Here is a 21,388-nt window from a genome sequence, read left to right as displayed (position 1 = left end):
GGGGTATACTGTACTGTAAAATTCCCCTTACCCAGATTAATTGGTACTGTATATGGTCAACCTTGATAATAGAGAATTGCTCATGAAGTTTCCCCTAACTAGACAAAAATCTCCTTAAACTGAGTATTTTTTGTTATTCACATAATTTTCTTGATTATAGTTACACAACTTTAAAATGATGGGGAGATTAAACAAGACTGTATTCCTTCCCCATCACAGTAGTTAAAAAAAATAAATCAAAGCAAGTTTAGTTTTAATCAGAAGTTGGGCCCATTGGTTATCATACCCAAATAAGAAGAGAAAATGAATATGGAGCCATATTCTCAATGTGTCATTAAGTTTGGCCCTTGAGGAGGAGAAAGGGTCTTGATCCCCATGTACAGTATTAAGACTTTTATTGGAATATGAAGGTATAAAGTAGTTCTAATATCATTATACCTGTAAGTTTGGAGCACAATAGGACCTGTGTTTTAATTGGGCTTCAAATTCTGATGGGCTCCATACTTGATAGGAGTTTGAGATTTTAATTTTCCCTCCATTGAAATTGGGATTTAATCGAAAATGGGAGTCAGTAGCCACTAGAAATTAGGGTACAGTAGCCCCAGACTCAATGCCACAAAGATTTGGCCTTCTTGATTATGGGGCCTGTGCTAATGAACCTCAATGTTATTAAAGAACTACCTTTTAGGCTCTGTCATTATTTTCTATTAAGTTTGAATCTTATTTGGAAATGGGGACTTGTGGTTCTTATATCATAATGGGCCACAGATGGCACCAAGTTGTGGTCATTATACATTTATCATGATCAAGTAGATCTCTGGGACATTACCAAAGTACTGTATCTAAAAGTCTCATTCACTCTTGTTTCTTATTTACATCCTGCAATCATTTATGAATACCATATTTATGATTTTATTTTATTTTTTCATTTACAAATAACTTGATAATTTTGTGATTACAATATATGAATTTTTTAGTAGCTGCCATATTTGCAGGTGACGGTTACTTCATGAGCCTAACGCCAACTTCAAGCAAATCAAAAGGTGTTGCTACTGTTTTCTCCCCTGAACTCACTCCAACAGAGGTTAGATACATTAATGAACTCTTAAGTAACAATTTATTGTTAGATGAAGGACTTGAATAGTGAAAAATATAATGGCAGTGGAACACGAGTACCTGTACATCCATACTGATTATATCGGAGGGTGTGGACAAAGGAGAAATCAGGATAAAATTGGCTAGAAAACATAAAATTTTGGAAATTAACCAGTGAGAGAACCTTAATTCTCTCACTGGTTAATGATACAGGTAGCATCACTAAGAGCCAGACAGTTCTCAGACCCTCTCCTGCTGGCTCATTTCGGGCAGAGCCACAATCATCTGCCTCAGGCACAGATGAAAAATGTTCATAAATAAAATACAATATTTTTTATGCTGCAGCTTGATTAAACCAAAAAGCCTATATCCAATTAAGCTAGGAAGAGGGTGAGACTTGTCCAACTGTCAATAATGCAAAAGGGTTAATAGGATTGGACAAAACATAAGAAAATTAGATCCTAGTTGAGGCAGAAGAAGTGAAGTGAAGAGATGTAGGTAGAGTAATTAGAGGAGCTGTATGGGAGGGGGTACAGCGGTAATGCGTGTATTTCTCACCAATATGTCAAGGGTTCAAATCCTGCTTGACCCAGACATGCATGAGAAGGGTGTTATCAAGTGTGACCCTATCAAACACTGGATGGACCACAAACTCTCCCACTGGTCATATTCTTTGGCCTCTGTAACTGCTTCACTGGATATATTGTCCTGTGGTGTCCCCATTTCTTAACATGGTTCCAAGATATTCATCTGGTCCTTCCTTGTCACTTCTTATAACTGAGCATCACGCCAGGAGCACAACTATTCATTCTGAATAATCCCATTTCTGAATTTCTTTGTGCTTGCAGGAATTGTGTATGCGATGGTGGTACCACATGGATGGGTCAGACGTGGGGACTCTTTCAGTCCTCCTCAAAAACTTTGGCCTCAACACTTTGATTTGGACGAGAAGTGGTTTCCAGGTACAGTACATTAGAATTAAAAATTTTATAAATATACTGTTTTATGGCATTGTTGATATGCTTTAGATAACTTTTATCATACAGGTATTAATGCTGTAGAGATAACTTAAACTTCAATGAAAATGTGATAATTTTTTATATATCCAGCTGTATGTTAAAGAAAATTATCATTTATAATATATGGAGAGAGTAGAGATACTCGCAGTACATAACTTTACAGTGAAAGAAAGTGAAAGCTCAAATTACCTGGACTCGTGACTTAATTGAGCTTTTTAATTGTGAAAAGTAAGAAAATTTGTCCTTAACATCTGGTTGGCATCATTTATACCTGAACATGGAGTCTCTAATTTCTTACTTTAAGATTTATCTTTGTTCCTGTAGAAACTTCCTGTAATGAGGCTTCCACACACATATAATCTTCCTCAAACTTACCAGCCACCTGCTTCCTGTGTTAGATATCTGTTTTAAACAAACCCTTTTAATGTTTTGCTTTAAAGTGTGATAATTATCGGTTGCTGAAATGTTATGAAAAATATCACATACAGTATAACCAGTCCTCAGTGGAAAAGGGAAATTTTCAGTTAAAGTGTAACATTAATGAAATAAAAGGTAAACAAACTGAGGAACTGTGATAGACAATAAATTAATGCTTGTTGAGAAGTGAGCGTTTAAAGCTGCATAAGTGGAAGAAAAGCATAGTTGTGTTTCACTTAATAAGTGAGGTCCACTGAGTTTCTTAACTGAGTAAAACTGAACATAATACGGTACAGGTATTTATAATTTTACTGGATAATTCAGCTACTTTCCTCTCCACAGACTGCTGGATGGCTTGAAAGCTACATTGGTATCAACACCTCCAGGACATTCCATATAGAATTCCAAGGTTCTCAGGGTGATAACCCTCTTGCAAACATTGCTGTAGATGACATTCTCTTGATTCCAGCTGTCTGTCCAGGTTGGGAAATGATCCGTACAGTTATAATTTCTATCTTTGCATCATTCCTCATTCTATTCATTATCTACTCCTTTCCCATTTTTCTGGATGATATACCTGTACTGTACTGTATCTCTTTATAGTCTGCCGTTAATTTGTAGCCATTATTTGCCACAAACTATTGTTTATTTTCTGTACATAATAATCCAGTTCCAGTTATTATGAAATGTATTTATAGGGAAAATGTTAAAAAAAAAAAATCAGATATTCATTTGCATCATTATTTTTTTAAGATAGTACCACATACAGCCACCTGTCTAAATAACAGCTCCCAGAGAAAAGATGTTAAGATTTATTTTTAAAGTATGTGAACTATACACACAGAAAACTCTGGAGTGCTGGGCAACAATACTATGAGCTGCACCTTTGAGCAGGGAGGCACATGTGGGATGTATGATGACTCACTCAATGGCTGGGCCCTTGTCGTGGCTGCCACCATTCCTGATCATACAACATTTACCAAACAAGGTAAAGTTACATTATATATGGAAATGCAGGCCTAAAATGAGAAACTTTTTCGACTGTTCTATAGTAAAGTTCGGCTATGTGCAACAAAGATGAAGTGTATTTTAAATACCTGTACTGTAATTTAATTATATATTTGCTGGGAAGATTTTTCTTTTTCATATATATATACTGTACTAGCAGAATCGCTGCCCTCTGGGCGGCTCATCCGCTAGACCACATTAGGACACCACCCTCCAGGAGGCTCCACATTGTCTCACTGTTCAGTCCCCAAAACTTCTTCTTCCATCAATAGTTCATTAACGGTGTATGTAAGTTCCACCATGTTTTTCACTACAATGGTACAGCAAAGTATATTTTTTTAGCATTAAACTGTTATTATTTTATTGTCTAATCATCACTACATATAACACCACCTATCATCATTACATATAACATCACCCATCATCACTACATATAACACCATCCATCATCACTACATATAACAACATCCATCATCACTACATATAACACCATCCATCATCACTACATATAACACCGTCCATCATCACTACATATAACACCACCTATCATCATTACATATAACATCACCCATCATCACTACATATAACACCATCCATCATCACTACATATAACAACATCCATCATCACTACATATAACACCATCCATCATCACTACATATAACACCGTCCATCATCACTACATATAGCACCACCATCACTACCATCACTACTACCACCATCATCATACCACCACCATCATCACTACCACCACTACTACCACCATCATCATTACCACCACCATCATTACCACTTCTATCAACCAGTATCTACCACCACCACTATCACCACAAACATGCCGCTATCACCATCACCACCACTACCACTGTCACTACCATCGTCACCACCACCACTACATATAACACCATCCATCATCACTACATATAACACCATCCATCATCACTACATATAACACCACCCATCATCACTACATATAACAACATCCATCATCACTACATATAACATCATCATCCATCATCACTACATATAACACCATTACTCATTAAAAATCTTCTCTTTCAGGTCACATTTTTGAATTGCGTGGAAGAAGCACTCGTGTCACAGCCTCCCTCAGAACACCCACACTTGTTGTAGAGTCACATAGCTGCCTCACCTTTTACTACCGTGCAGAAGGCAGAGAAGATGCCACATTAACAGGCAAGTTTTTTCAAAACAGTTCAGTAAAATATTTTTCAAAGTACACATATCCAGTTAAATCTAATTGTTTTATATTTGAGGTATGTATCTCATTTTGTTATTTGTTATTTAGTATATGTATCTCTTTCATTTCTCATGGATACAAGAGGAAGAAGCAAGTTAAAAGTGACAAATATATGGGCTTGAGAGCAGTGCTTGGGATAAATAGGATGCATAGATGAAGCAACATGAGCTATGATTGACAGAGAGAGGTGGCCAGGGTTTGCTCAGGTGATACGGACATATTGGAAGAGTTTGGAAGTTAGATATTAGTATAAAGAGTATGATTCAGAAATGGATAGTTGGAAGAAAGTACAGTATAGAAAGGAGGGGATGAGGGAGACACCAGATAGATGGGGTATAGACATCTAGTAACCAGCAGCTTTGGGGAAGGTCATGTTACTGATGTGTAATTCTTGGTTGTTTGTAGTTATTGGGGGTAAACCAGATGGCTAATTTGGGGGCCATATTGGGAAAGAAGAACAGCTTAGCAGAAGATGATTGTTATGGCAAATAGAGCAAACGGTATCTTTGTTTGCTGTTGATTTTGGCCATTTTGCATCATAGTAGGAAAAGTCTTGTAAAAGTTGGAAAATAAAACTACAGAATATGTAGAGGTAGTGGTTTAATACTTTCTACCTTTTTACTTTGAATATGTTGTCTTTCACAGTGGCTGTAGAGAAAACCTATGGTACTGTAGTGAGTGACAAGGTGATACTCGTGAAAATGGGACAACCACATTGGCGGGCTGCTCAGATACCTATCTACAGATTCTTTGGAGATAAGTTAATGGTATAGATTCAACTGAAGTATTATTTATTTATTTAATATTATGTAAGAAACTTACCAGAAAATAAGGCTGTATTAAACAGAAGAGTATTTAATTTTGTGGATGTATCATGTACAGTGAAGCACCATCTTTGTGTAACCAATAAGTGTGCAGTCATTCCCCACATACAGTAATAGAAGGGCTATATTCTTGAAAAATTGTGCATTTATCTTATCTAGTGAAACTTATTATGAAATCTTATCTGATTGGGTCTTGTATTAAAAAGGAGAGATATTTTTCACTGCAGTTAAACTGCATCTGTATTTGAAACTATTTTCACTGACATAGTCAGTGCATAATGAATGAAGTATACAAATGGAAATATATTTAACCCACTGAAATTATATTATAAATTGTTGCTGTTTTTCTTTGGCTTGAAATTAATTTCACACCTTGTTTACAGTAATCTTTTTACTTTTAAAAAATATGTTATACTATTGCAGGTGGTGTTTAAAGGAGAAGTTGGACCAGATAAAGATACTGTGATATCACTGGATGATTTAACACTGACAGAAGGAGGTTGTCCTTCAGGAGCTGCTACACAGTGTGACTTTGTTAATGGCACTCTTTGTCATTGGACAAACAGTGATACTGGTCTGCAGTGGTTTGTGTCCGATGGATTTAGCAAACATACTTTGAATGGGCCACAAAGTAAAGGTGGTTTAGAAGGTATGCAAATAATAAGTAATACTGCATATATTTTTATTGGCTTTCCTTAAATTATTATATTTCATATTGTTACCCCTCTTCTATAGCACCACCCCTTCTAAATTTTATATTATATGCCAGTAGGTATAGATTATATTAATACAAGTATCCTTCAGAGATTTTACAAGGAATGTGAAGAATGTGTCAGGAAGAGGGATGTTAGTTCAGTGAATGTAGGTCTATGTCGTGGTTGTTGATATACCCTTGTTATATTGTTCAATATCTTCATGGAGAAGGTAGCTAGAGAGGCAAAAACAACATTTTGAAGCAGAAAGCAAATTTGGTAAATAGAAATAGTTGGACCTCTCTAATCCGGAATTCCACGGTCCGGCACCACCCGTGGTCCGGCATGAAGGATGAGCTTGCTTGCTCTTGAGTCCTGACATCCTGCATCTTAATGGGAAAAGGAATGTAAGAATATATAAAGACACTTGTGCTGTCACATACATCCTCACTGATGCTTTATATATTTTATAATATATAATATATATATATTTATATATATATGAATATATATATATATATATATATATATATATATATATATATATATATATATATATATATATATATATATATATATATATATATATGCTATAACGAACGTAATTGGTTCCAGAACCTCGTTCGTTATAGCATTCGTTCGTTATAGGATTAATCCGTTCCAGGCCCCCAAATACAACCGCTTAACACTGAAAAAATTCTGTGGAAAATGTAAAAAATACGGTACTTTATCTTACCTTAGTGTTATTCAGCATGCAGGTACCCCTAAACACTGGCACATCACTATCACTTCCACTGGGAGTCTTGGCTTTAAGGTCCTCAAACAATTGTTTAGCCTTCTCACAAATTATAGCTTCACTAATGTTACCACCTGCCATTTCTTTCTCCTTTATCCACACTAAGAGTAAATTTTCCATCTCTTCAATCACATTACACTTTGCTTTGCTAAGTCTAAAGATTCCCTTAGCCACTTGCACAGTTTTTAACTCCTCTTTATTCTTCAAAATCGTACATATAGTCGATTTAGCCATCCCATATTCATCACTAAGTTTCGCAATGCTTCTTCCATTCTCACGTTTCTTTACAATTTCTTTCTTAGTTTCAAGGGTTATTAGCTTTCTCACTCGCTTTGGACGACTCATTGTTACAATTGTATACTTGTATAACAAAATAGTTATACAAATAACGCGAATTTCCACATCAAAAGACGAAATTTCAACAATAACAGTGGTGCACTGGCTACACAATGAGACAAAGATGGCGCCTGACGCTCTTGTTGTGGGTCGCGGTACAACAATATTCATGCGCCAGGCGAAATAGTCCCGTATTCATCCGCGTTCGTTGTAGGAGTTGCGTTCGTTATAGCATTCTCAATTTTATAGGTAAAACCGTTCGTTATAGGAATATTCGTAGTAGGATCCGTTATAGCATACCCCACTGTATATATATATATATATATATATATATATATATATATATATATATATATATATATATATATATATATATATATATATATATATATATATATATATATATATATATATATATATATATATATATATATATATATATATATATATATATATATATATATATATATATATATATATATATATATATATATATATATATATATATATATATATATATATATATATATATATATATATATATATATATATACTGTAGGGTTTACTGCCTTAAGAAACTGTAGGTTATGGTGAATTATTAGCAAAGAAAAGAAGTTAAGCTGTATGTAGCGATGGAGAAAAGTGACAGGCACAGAAGGTTTGTAAAACTCGACAGGCATGAGTTATTTAGCTTTTTTTTTTTAAAAGGGTGCAATTTAAGGTTCCGATAACACTAATATTGATCTTCTATAAGTTAGTTAAACTAAAAAAGTTAAAAAAAACAAAAAATGCTAGTGTCGATAAATATCAGCTTTAAATTTTTATAATTGCTCACATCATTTATTTCCTCTTTCTCTATATTCACCACCAGACCACTATGCCATATTTGAAAGTGGACCTCATCACTCACCAGGGTCGGTGGCTTTGCTGACAAGTCCCACTTTAACTAGCAGTCAATATTTGCATACATTGTGCTTTACTTTCATCTTTTCGGTAAGTAAAAATAATATATCGATCTAAAAGGCATCAAAGAGACTATAAATTTTCTTATTTGTTGCCTTTTAATATTATTCCGATAATAAAACAATATTATGTCAAAATAATAAATTAATGAGATTTTCATTATTCTCTAGGTGAGTGATTCACAAGGTGTTGGTTGCTTGGAGCTATTTCAAGTTGACCCAGAAATTAACCCAATACAGTTTAGTAAGAGAATAACAATATGTAGCGGAAATTATATTTTCTTGCAGGGATGTGAAACCCAGTTTTGACTTGTCGTTTGCAGTTGCAGTGTTTAGAGTTAGGGCAAGTGGACAAGTGATATTTTGATCTCTGTGAATTTTACTTTTAAGTTGATTATGTACAGTACGGTATTTGTTATCACAGACAGAATGATAAATGTCCATAAAATTTAATAATGCTATTGTGTGTATAAAGGCTTGTTGTGAACATGGAGGAGTATTGTCAGTGATGATCTCAGATGTTACCCAAGCTGCTTCTGAGACTTGCCTATGGCAACTGCCAATCACACATCAGCATGCAGATTCAAACTGGCATGAAGGTCAGGTGACGATTAAAGTAAGTACTGCACAGTACATCCTTTTTTGTTTATTCCTGTGGTATACTTGTCAACATTGTGTAGGTGGTGTGGTTTTATGTCATGGCAGGTGTGTATGTGGTGTGAGTGAGTGTAATGAGAACTGTGTGTTAGTGTACAGCACTGAGAGTTGTGTGTTAGTGTAGTGATAGGTGTGAGTGTAGGAGACAAGGATGAAGATGAATATGCAGACCATGACAGTAAAGTTTCCAGATTGTTATAAAGATGTAGAGAGTCAGGGGTAGTGCCCAAGAGTGACAAGACTGAGTTATGAAGCTATGAAATTTAATTTGTTGGTCATGGGATTCTTAAAGATGGTCTAAAGCCTGATCCTGAGAAATTAATGTTTAAAGTAAATATGAATCTCCCCACAGTTGTGACAAAGGTGCGAAGGCTAACCTGGATGGTGGACTATTTAGCTAAGTTTTACCTAGATTATTTGATGTTATGGATCCTATTTGTTGACTGACAAATAAAGTCATAGTATGGCAATGGGGAAGTGACCAGAAAAAAGGCATTGACCAGTGTAAAACAACTGGTAACATCCTCTCCAGTGATGTCATACTGTACTATGATCAGAGAAAGCCATTAGCAATTCATTGTGATGCAAGCCAAAAAGGATAAGGAACAATACTATTGCAGGAAGGTAATTGTTGTATACCCCAGGTACAAGTGTTATTAATCATCTAGCTGTGAAGTGTTAATTATTGCCAAAGTTTTACAAGTTCATTCCATTACAGGATCCTCCAGCGAATTTTTTACTGGTTATTCAGGCTGAATCCTGGGATGGTCGGGAAGGTTTTATTGCATTCATGAATCCAGACCTGAAGGAGCAAGGCATTTGTTTGAGTAAGTTAAAAAACAAAACAAGTACTGTAATTGGAAATATAATTCTCTTGCTCATACAGGTACACCAGCGATTTCCCTGCAACTGATGGTCCAGCACCTCCTTTAGTCCAGACAAAATTATGAGAGGGCACTTAATTTCCCTCCCTCCCTCCCAGCCAGGGTGAAGCTAGCTTTAGAACTTAAATTTTTGATCTTATAAAATGTAGCTGACTAGACTTAGCAGAATATAAATTGCATTGCTGGAATCCTTGTAAAATAGTGATTAATTTGAGTACAAACATCACCCACTGTACTTTGCACAAGAGATATAAATTTTAGTTTAGTGTAGTACATTTGAGTACAAAGTGTGTACTCAAAATTGCTCAAAATTATGGTTTTTTCACATTTAATTTACATTTATTATTTGTTTAATTTAGGTTTCTAGCAGTTCATGGTGCTTTAGAGACACGGGAGGTGTATAATTAGTGGGTCAGAGGTGTACAGTATTGTTGAATTTTTATTACCTGACCTCGGTTGGTCCAGCAAACCTTATAATCTGGCAAGGCTTTGGAACCAAGGGTGCCGGAAAGTCGGTGGTGGACCTGTACTGTGTATATTATGCAATACAATGGGTCCTTGTTATTTGTATGGGTTCTGTTTTTAAAAGTCCCTATGTACTGTACTGTATAACGATTATAAAAATAACGAAGCAATTTTTCCCATATAAATTAATGTAATAAAGGATTGTTCGATTCTTAGCTGGTCAAAATAGGTTTCAATTGTTTGTTAATCTGAAATAAAAAGCACAGAAGCACAAGTGTTCATATAAATAATGTACAGAAATAAATAAAGCACATTCGACTCATATTAAATACGTATTGGATTTTATTTTTTTGCTTGGCTTCATTTTGCGCATGTGTCGACACTCAGCTTTTGGGTAATTCAGATTTCAGTCAAATTCGTATGTAACATCATAGAAACATAGTTGGTAATGTCAGAAATCAGTGAGCCTGTCAGCTTTATGACAAGTTCATGAAATGTCACATTTTGATAAGAATCATAATTTATCGTATTCCAGTAACTATGTACAGCGAATGAATGTACAGTATGTGCAGAATTCTACCTGTTGATATAATCTTTTTTCTGTCAATTTCTGCACTTGTTTTTCACCACATTTCTAGTTTCTGTACCTCTTGATCTATTCCATACAAAATGGTAGTGGCATAGAAAGCAGATGGTCTCAATCAATTTTACTTGTATATGTGTGTTTTTTTTTCAGCTATACCTCAAGATGCTGTACCAGTACCACCACCCACTGTGTCGCCTTTGTCAACGTCACCAAAACCCATTGTAAATGTGGATATTCAATGCAACTTTGAAAATGCTAGTCGGCCTATATGTGATCTTAAGCAGGACACAGGTGACAACGTTGGAACATGGGCACGAGTAAACGCCTCTGATCCGCCATCATCCAATCACCCAATATCTGACCACACTGTTCGCAATAGTATGTTGAAAATAATTCTTGCAGTTATATAAGTTTAAGTTCTATTTGTAGAGAAATGTTCAAGTTTTCAGAAGGGTGAAAATTCCTCTGTATAGCCTCAATACTTCCTTTTATTGCTAACATATTTGGTTGGTATATTAACTTGCAACTTTCAGTTATCTGCCTTTTTATTTTATCTCTGTTTCTTCAGAATTTCATTCTCTCTCTTGAGGGGATATTCATGATGGGAAAGCTTCCAGATCACTCTATTCAAACATGTCTTGTGGCCTCTTTAACTCCTTTTCCAATATTTAGAGACCTTTTTATTATTTGCTCCTCTCCTTTCCCACTCTAGGATGCTGCTTGTTTTCCCACAACAGTACTCTATTTCCCCTTTCCAAGCATATGTGCTTGTGTTTACACACTGTAAAGCTCTTATACCATTTTTGTAATTTTGCTTTACACTGCCAACAGTGGAGCTATTGAAAACAAGGCTGGTAAGGACAGACCTTGTCTTTCCATATACGTAGTAACATAAACACACTCATAAGTATATACTGTACAGTGTATTTGTCCCTATTTTGCAGTCCATCCATACCACTGCAGAACTTAAACATCTTGCAGACTTACACACTCATCATTTTTCCTCTCTGTAATAACCAAATCTTTATCATGACTCTCCTGTAGTAGAGCCATTAATACTTTTTTGGGGGATGGAACTTGTAAAGATGTATAGGATATACATTAGAATAAGTGTGAACATACTAAACCTTGTTTTTATTGGATAATACTCAAATGATTTAGCAGTTACTTAGATTATGTGTGATAGGTCCAAGTATTATTTATATAATCACATATAACTAAATAAAGTAGATCTTAATCTTGTATATTTAATGTCACAAAACAAAATACAATAGACATTATTGTTATTAATTTCTTGACACATACTTTTTTCCATCAGGTTCTGGCCACTACATTGCTGCCTTACGACATACAAATGATGACAGCAAGGGAGAAGTAACGGCACGGTTAAAAACTCCCACTTTAGATCCTAATCTTGACTATTGCCTTACCTTCTTTTTACACCATGTGGGAGACAGCCCTCCACCTGTGGTTGTTAATGCTGAGGTATTGCAGTTACTTAAGATTATGTGTGATAGGTCCAAGTATTATTTATACCACATAACTAAGGCCAATTCACTTCAAGTAATGTCATCAAATTATATCGCTGGTGTAGTGTAAACACTAGTGACGTCACTGAAGCGTGGTGGGATGACTATTTATCATGTGGTTAACAAACCACCGTATTCTAATTGTGATGTTTCACCAGTATGTACTTACTACATACATTTATTACACATATATATATATATATATATATATATATATATATATATATATATATATATATATATATATATATATATATATATATATATATATATATATATATATATATATATACTGAATATACTATGTACAAAAAATGAATGTTCAATGAATTATTTATGGTGCATTAGGGTACTAGCCACTTCTGATGGGCTATAAATAGCCTTCTTTATCTCCCCTACATCTCACCCTGAGCCAGACGGAAGGGTCTTGGTAAATAACATGTTTGCTTATTTTCCATTTACTTTAAATAAATTTACCGAATTATTTGTTTTATTTATTTATTTATAATATACTGTAATATATTAAACACACTGTAATTATTTTCTTTAATTTATAAACTGTTTTGCGACAAAGGAATGTTCTCCAGTAGTGTTTCATTAGGATTTGAGTGAAAAAATATTACGTACTTACACAATTGTTCCTCTTACTTTGACAACACAACATACATACAGTATATTATTTCTCAGTTTTGATCTTTTTTTTTAATTTTTGTATTTATTTATAGTTAGTTACTTAAAATAAGGCCAATTCACTTCAAGTAATGGCATCAAATATTACCAGCTGGTGTAGTGTAAACACTAGTGACGTCACTTGAGCGTCTGTAATTAAGTCACTTTTCCTTTCTTGTCTCCTCACTGGCAAATGGGTGTGGGGAGGGGTGTGTGATGATAGCTGTGTTTATTACAGGGGTATAAATCTCTTTTACGGTATGTTAGACAGGTTTATAATACATTTTTATTATTTTAATATACCGGTAATCTTAATTTGAATCCAGCTTGCCAAACGTAAGTTTCAGTATAAAATAATTAGTGGTAAGACCTTGTGAGTGGCTTACGATGTTTTCATCACCACTCTTGACACTAAACCACAATATTTAAGAGGTAAGAATTTTAAACTTGGTGGTTTAGACGACCCCCTAACTTTGGGCAGATTTTTTTAATGTTCAAATTTCGTCTTATAGGCCGTGATATCGCTATTGTTTTTTTATATCTGTTGGTATGTTAGTTACTACTTAATCCTTGATGTGTAAAATACAAAGGGATTGTTTTCAAGCCCCATCACACATGAAGGAGACGTATATTGTATTTATTCTGAGTGATATACTGTAGATGAAGTTTTTCAGCTCTTAGAGTATTTTGGAGGAAGATAATACTGTATATGCTTAGTTTTATCCCAAATAGAGGATGTAATGTCTAAACCACTTACAGCCTTCCATTACAGTACAGTAATGTTTTTGTTACAGCAAGTGGATGGGCCATCAATAGTGGAGTTGCTGCATCGTGACTACCCTCTAGAGGATGTGTGGGTGCTAGTACAGAGGGACGTTCTATCTGGTACTATGGATACAGAATTTATAATTACCATTGACGCTAAGATATCCGACGGTCAGGACGGAGATGCTTCACTTGATGATTTTAAGGAAAGTATTTTTACATTATTAACAGAGATAATTTCCATTGTGGATCTACATGAAATATATACAGGGTATATATATATATATATATATATATATATATATATATATATATATATATATATATATATATATATATATATATATATATATATATATATATATATATATATATATATATATATATATATAAAACAGTTTAAATTGTTTAAAATATTTTAACTCAACAGGTTACGACATCAAGATGTCCAAGAAAAGATGACCTGTCTTGTTCATTCACTGAAGGGCTTTGTGGATTTAGGCAAGAGGAAGTTTATGATAACATAGACTGGATTTGGCATGATGCCAATGGGCATGATGATCCTTACCTGCCTGATGAATCCAAAGCTCATGATTATTACGTATACCTCAATACATCTGCCCCAAAAGTAAGTACTACTGCAGATGGATATATTAATGTGGAATATTATTTTTTAGAATGAAATGTTCTTATGGTATATATGTACCATATGTTGTGTTTGTTATTTAATTGCTGTACAATGTGTACTTTCTTTTCATATCTTTTGTACTACTTAAACTTTTTTCTTCATTGCTTTGTCACATGGCTTTGCAGTGTAATAAGAACATTTGTGTTTGCATTGGTATATTCAATATTTATAGAATATGTTTGTTCATGAATGTGTCTTTACACAGGGATCTAAGGGAGTCCTCTATACTACCAATTATTGGTTAACAGAGCCTCACTGCCTAACATTCCAAGTCCACATGCACTCTGAGATGGGCCAGGATGCTGCTTTGAATGTCCTTAATATTGGAGAAGGAAATATAAAGGATGGAGAGCTTCTTTTGCATGCCAGAGAAGATTTTGGCTCAGATTGGGTCACATTACAGGTATGATAGATTGAGTTAAGGGACCACTGTCTTGTTAGGTGTTATGACTATTTTAAATGTACAGTAGAATCCCAGTTATATGGCACCTGCGGGGATTGAGAGTTGCCGGATAAAGAGTTTTTCTGGTTAGTTGAAACTCACTTTTAGAATCCCCCAATAAATCCTACAATGCACAGTGCTACAGGCTGACCTCGTAAATTTGTGTCTCAGAAAAACAGACTTCTTTAACATTTATTTAACTCCATACTCCTTCATCAACACTCACAGGCACATTCTTCTCAAGTTTGTTGAGAATGTTTAATTTTTCCTTAACCCTTAAGCCCCGAGTTAGGGTGGTGCTGGCAGTAACCCCCCCCCCCCCATGGGAATAAATAAAAAAAAATTCAACTCTTCCAAAAATACAAAAATAATTTTTAACCCTTTATAATGATAAAGTAATAAAAAATAAGTAAGAAAGACTATATATTGACCCTCTAGATATTTCCCTGGCTGCTCGGAGGGAGGGTGGAGGAGGGGGAGTTAAGGAGACAGTGTTGGTTTGACAGCTGACGCTTGTGGTCCTTACACACTTAGCAGCTATTTTTAGCTCGCCTTTGTGTCCGAGGTGGTCACTTATTCATATATTTACTGATCTTAATAATTATTTGCTATAAATAATTCATTTAAAATATTTTATTTGCATTATTTTTCATAAAAAGTGCTTGGCAACACTCACCAGTCAGTTGCCAGTCTGCCTGTCTGTCTTTGTGTTTGATAGAGCAAGTAATGCATAGAATAATAATAATTCCACAAATAAATACATTTATAACATAATCATAGCATTTTTTTACAGTAATACAACACTACAATACAACTACACTACTTTTAGCAATATTACTTTGATACAACATGATAAAAAAGACAAACAATGAAAATGAAACAAACAAACGAAGGCAATTATGTTCAGGAAGCTTCCCTGTGGCCGAGCATGTGGTGTAACAGGCAAATAGTCACACTGGAACCTGATAACCCGTGCTGGGCATTTAAACAGTGGCGGGAATAGGTAGACATTCTGGAACGACACCCGGGGCGCGCTGGTCGGATGTTCTGGAACGTCACCCGGGACCTAAGGGTTAATGGACAGTCTTTTTACTGAGCCTCTCCTCAATCCCTTTGTTTTTTTTGTTTTTTTTAGTAGCTTTCGACACCATACGTGCGGTGCTCACACTTCCAAAATGAATATTTACAGTAAACATACAGCAAGAGTAAATATGGAATAGTACTGTACTTCTGATATGGGGTTTAGGGCCACATCACCCCAAAGACTGAAGAGGTTAATCCTCACAGCATTTAAATAAATTTGAAAAACTACAAAATTTTAACGAACAAATGACAAAGTGTGAAATATACTGAGCCAGTATCATTTATATTGTTTCCAAAATTAAGTTTTCTTGCAGATATGTATAGCAGTAATATAAATAAGTTGCTGTGTTTATTCTTGATGGCCCAATTGGAAATTAATGAATGATCACTAAAGTTTGCAAAATTTTGATGGTACACTCTATATTTTTTATCCTGTCGTATTATTTACTCTCTTTTGAATTACCACCCTTCTTCACAGCTTAACTTGGAGCCATCACTGAAGCCCTTCCATCTAGCATTTGAAGGCATCATGGGTAATCACATGAATGGTGTGTACTCAACTTTTGCCCTTGATGATGTGAAATTGACCCCTGGAATGTGTAACAGTCCTGCATCATGCTCATTTGACAGTAACCTGTGTTCTTGGTATTCTAATGAGAACTTAGGTGATGATGAGTGGCAATTTGCTGGTCCAGGGGAGGTATCCATTAACACCAGACCTTACTCAGATTCTACCCAAAGAGATAACTTGGTAAGTTTTTAATTACAGTATAACCTTTAAATACTAGATAAATTCATGCAGAGGGGGTTCACATATCTTTGATAGCATTACAAGAAGATATTAAAATTCCACAAACATGAAGAAACAATATTAGAAACAGATTTTTCACACATGTTGCCTACTGTAATTTTAATGCTAATCATCACGCTTATATCTTAAGTTTTACTGTACAGTATATAACTTAATTGTTAACTATATCATCTTTGAGTATTTAACCTCCTTATCTGACTCCTCTTATTTCAGTTACTTGTTTTAAAATTGGAAACCAGAATTCTGCATCAGTGAAAAGTGGTGTTTCAAATATAATTTAATATATTTTTTTATTATTATTTCCCAATATTTAAATTCTTCTATAGTGCCTTTAGTGGTACAACAGTAGCATACTTGTCTCTCACCACTGTGTTCTATTCCCTGGGCAGATGTGATATGGGTGTTGTCTAGTGACTCTGCCAAACATTGCAGGTTTTCTCTGGGTTCTTGGGTTTCCTCCTTTACTAATACTAGACAGTCAAGGTTATAATAGGAAACAGGTATTACTTTTACTTTATCCTCTTCACCACTGATCGGCTCGTTAGCCGCCTGGGCGATCGGTCACGTCTCTGATTACTTTTTCTTTTCTTTTATCCTCTTCACCAAAAGATCAGGTCGTTAGCCGCTTGGGCGATCGGTCACTTCTCTGTTACGCACTGTTAGCAAGTACTGGGCATGCACAAGCTCCTGAATGCACTTGAACCCGCTCCAGTGTTGGTCAAGTCTTGTCTTGAAAGAGCTCACACTTGGTGCCGTCACAGCACTTTCTGGTAGATTGTTCCAAGAGTTCATAACTCTCACTCCAAAAAAGTTTGCCCTCACAGTTTTCTGGACTTGCGGCTTCTTCAATCTTGAGCTGTGACCCCTTGTGGGACGAGTGTCCGCCAGCTCCAAGTAAGGACACTCGACTGAGTAGTGCCCCTTGAGATGCTTATACACCTCAACTAGGTCCCCCCTTGCCCATCTGTAGTATAAGCCAGGCAAGTTCAGGCGCTCCAATCTCTCAGGGTAGCTGAGGTGCCGAAGGGTAGGCACCAGTCTGGTGGCCCTCCTTTGAACATTTTCAACCAACTGACAGTCTTTAGCATATCTCGGGGACCAGACGGGGTGACAGTACTCCAGATGGGGAAGCACTTCACTCTTGAAGATCGTTACGAGGCACGGACCGTCTAGATATCTGAACAACCTTCTTATAAGACCCAATAATTTATTTGCCTGATTTACCTTCTTTTCGCAATGGCCCGAGAACTTCAGCTCATTGTCAACATACACACCTAGGTCCTTCTCACATTCAGTCTCAAATAGTGCAGTTTCTTCATCCCGTTGGGACATATGATACGCCTCCTTACCATTGGTATGCCCCAGGTGCATCCTCTTGCACTTCGTAACATTGAATATCAGTAGCCATTTCTTTGACCATTCTTGGAGCCTACAGAGGCCCTTCTGCAGCTCTTCACAGTCCGCTTGGTTCTTGATTTCCCGAAATAACTTGGCGTCATTGGCAAACATTTGTATGGAGGAGTGTACAACTTCAGGCATGTCATTTATGAAACAAACAAACATCAGCGGACCCAATACAATGCCCTGTGGTACCCCGCTTGTGACAGGTACAGGTGATGATTTCGTGCTATTAATCACCACACACTGCTTGCGGTCATGTAGAAAGTCTTCTATCCACTCTTGGACATTTCCCCGAATTCCGTACCCTTCCAGTTTGATTTTCAGCCTTTCGTGGGGTACACTGTCGAAAGCCTTGGCAAAATCTAGGTAAATATTGTCGATATTACCACTTGACTACTTGACTGGCTTGTGTACAGACAATTGGTGAAAAAATTAAATAAAATCATAAGGAAATGGGATATTCTCTCTCAGTTGTGGGAAAATAATATGGAAGGTAATATATCTGCATAGGTGTGTTATATTTTGGAACAAAGCAATGCATCAAGTGCCTTCTTCATTATGGTCGAGTAAACATAAAGAAACCAGACAGTTCATCTTCATATGTATGTATAGCGAATTGATAAGAACTGTTTAAATCAGAATGAATGTTTAGAAATAATTTTTATAAACTGAATATTCAAGTCAAGGATCATAGCTAGTATTAGGATATTTATACAGTACTTATTTTCATAGCCCTTTCTTGTGGCTTGTTAGTCTTGTCAAGTATGATCCCTACAGTTTCCTCTCCTTCTCTTTCTTTGGTTTATGTATCTCTTAATCCACCCCATACAAAAGTGGGAGAGGAGTAAAGATGATATAACAGGCAGACATATTTTTCATTCAGTTGAGATCCTACAGTACAGTATGTTAATTTTACATAAATAGTTAATGTGCCTCCTCTATGATCATAACTGACATATTTCTTCTTTTCATTGGGTTCCAAGGGAGGATTTGTGTTTATTGAAGCAGATGAGAACCTGTCAAATAACAGAGCATGGCTTATGAGTGAAAGACTGCCACCAATTGTATCAGCTGAACGTTGTCTGACTTTTTGGTACCACTTGTAAGTATTGTGTAGAATTCTTTATTAACCTTTAATCAGCGGCTATGGATTCGCCACTTCTTCCCCCCCTTCATATGTACAAAAATGGAAAGCAAACTGCTTATATACTTATATACAGGGTATATATATATATACAGTTATATATATATATATATATATATATATATATATATATATATATATATATATATATATATATATATATATATATATATATATATATATATATATATATATATATACAGTATATATATAAAAAACTGAATAACTAAATCTATTTTATTACAGGTATGGGGCAGAGGGCACTAAGTTGTCAGCACTTATGTATGATCCAAACTCTGGCTCACTTACTACATTATGGAAGCTCTCTCCATCCACTCCCATATGGGACCCAGGCTGGCAGTATGCTGCTGCCCCATTCTCTGCTTCATATATTCATCAGGTGGGTTACTGTAATGAGCATTATTATTTACTTGGAATAAATAACCCAGTACATCTTATTTAGTTAGTTATTTGTTTCAAATGACTTACCTTCTTGTAATTTTGAATTTTGAATTACTGTACAGTTATATAATTATTGTTATATTATTGCTTGGCACTGCAGTATGAAAAGTGAATATAAGTTCTCTGATTCTTTAATCTAATTTTGTCTTTGAACAGACCTTAGAGGGCATTATCATATCTGAGAAGCCTGCATGCAATTTTGATAGATACAGTACACTTATGTAAAGTTAAATGTACAGGACAGGTATTAAAAACAACAGAAGCAATATTGTTGCTCAATGCCTTGGCAGCACATTATTTCTAATAATTAGGTCTCTCTTTTGAATGCTGTCCAATGGTTTTTAATGGGAGAGTGAAATATGTTCAAGTGTTTATTGGAAGAGAGAAAGTGGTTCCAGGGAAAATAGGTCTTAATTAAGGTTGTACAAGATTGTCATGGTTAGTGACTATGGGGTAGTCAGAGTGAAGGCTAGAACAGTGGAGAAGGATGCAGGATGCAAATGTGAGATGAACCACTTGCTGTTTGCAGATGACAATGCTATCATGAGCTGTTCAGAAAAAACTTAAAATTTCAGTGAATTATTTTGGAAAAGTGTATATATACAGTACTAAGAAAAAATGAAAAATGATTGTGAATAGAAGTAAAGTGATGAAAATGAGATAATTTGAATAGAAAAGAATGAAATAAGTGTGGTGTTTAAGGTACCGGTAATGTAAATATTTAGAGAAATAAGTAATAAGAGGGACAATACAACAGTAAGCGTAATGCGGTAATATAATATAAAAATTAAATACCGTAAACAGAGTACAGATAATATATACCGGTAAGGGATTTAGGACCAAAGAGGTTAAAGGTCATCATTAAGAATGTGATTGGTCCATAATTCATGACTATCTGCCTTTGTTACAGGCCATTCTTAAAAATCTGATGGGGCTGGGATTCTTAGACATATGTATGTGTTACAGGTCATCATGGAGAGTGTGATGGGGACGGGATTCATGGGTGATGTTGCTGTGGATGACATTGTTGTAGCAGCTGATGGATGCATCATCCAACCAAGTGAAGCCAATAATGGGGTCAACTACACTACACCGGTCATTCCTACGTCTGAGCCAGCTACCAGTGTGCCCCCTGGACTTTATGACTGCTACTTTGATGAAGACCTCTGTATATGGAAGAGTGAAGCAGGATCAGTAAGAGCTGAATATTTTTTCTCTCCTCCTGAGTGTTAGTTCAGGGGAGATATAGAAGTGATGCTGTCTATCTATTTGTTTGCACTAAATTTTATCTGCTCAAAAGCTGTCAGTAAGTCAAGTGAATTGTTTTCAGGTTTGGTGTGAAGTTTTAATATGGCAGGATTTTGCTTGGAATCGTTGAGCATATTACAAGTCCA

At 35.4% G+C, this 21,388-nt stretch overlaps 2 protein-coding genes across 2 annotated transcripts in view; both read left to right on the top strand.

The window, feature by feature from the left end:
• The window catches only part of LOC121870940 (MAM and LDL-receptor class A domain-containing protein 2-like), a 43,590-nt gene extending 38,019 nt beyond the window's left edge, over positions 1-5,571 (top strand). The window contains exons 37-42 of the mRNA XM_042372912.1: positions 996-1,084; positions 1,944-2,057; positions 2,874-3,012; positions 3,376-3,519; positions 4,600-4,734; positions 5,444-5,571. Of these exons, the coding sequence (XP_042228846.1) occupies positions 996-1,084; positions 1,944-2,057; positions 2,874-3,012; positions 3,376-3,519; positions 4,600-4,734; positions 5,444-5,571 (749 nt within the window). The remainder of the gene's footprint in view (positions 1-995; positions 1,085-1,943; positions 2,058-2,873; positions 3,013-3,375; positions 3,520-4,599; positions 4,735-5,443) is intronic.
• Positions 5,572-11,121: 5,550 nt separating this feature from the next.
• LOC121870938 (MAM and LDL-receptor class A domain-containing protein 1-like) lies at positions 11,122-21,372 on the top strand. The gene is made up of 9 exons (XM_042372911.1): positions 11,122-11,378; positions 12,319-12,485; positions 14,394-14,591; positions 14,857-15,054; positions 16,655-16,927; positions 19,372-19,490; positions 19,779-19,932; positions 20,961-21,188; positions 21,325-21,372. Exons 1-9 carry the CDS (start codon positions 11,132-11,134, stop codon positions 21,370-21,372), a joined length of 1,632 nt encoding a protein of 543 aa, XP_042228845.1. The 5' UTR covers positions 11,122-11,131.
• The last annotated feature ends 16 nt before the right edge of the window (positions 21,373-21,388 follow it).

This window comes from Homarus americanus, unplaced genomic scaffold (genome assembly GCF_018991925.1).
Source record: "Homarus americanus isolate GMGI-L3 unplaced genomic scaffold, GMGI_Hamer_2.0 scaffold52512, whole genome shotgun sequence".
Taxonomy (NCBI): domain Eukaryota; kingdom Metazoa; phylum Arthropoda; class Malacostraca; order Decapoda; family Nephropidae; genus Homarus; species Homarus americanus.
The sequence above is the reverse complement of the archived record's forward strand: the minus strand, read 5'-3'. Positions and strand labels throughout refer to the sequence as shown.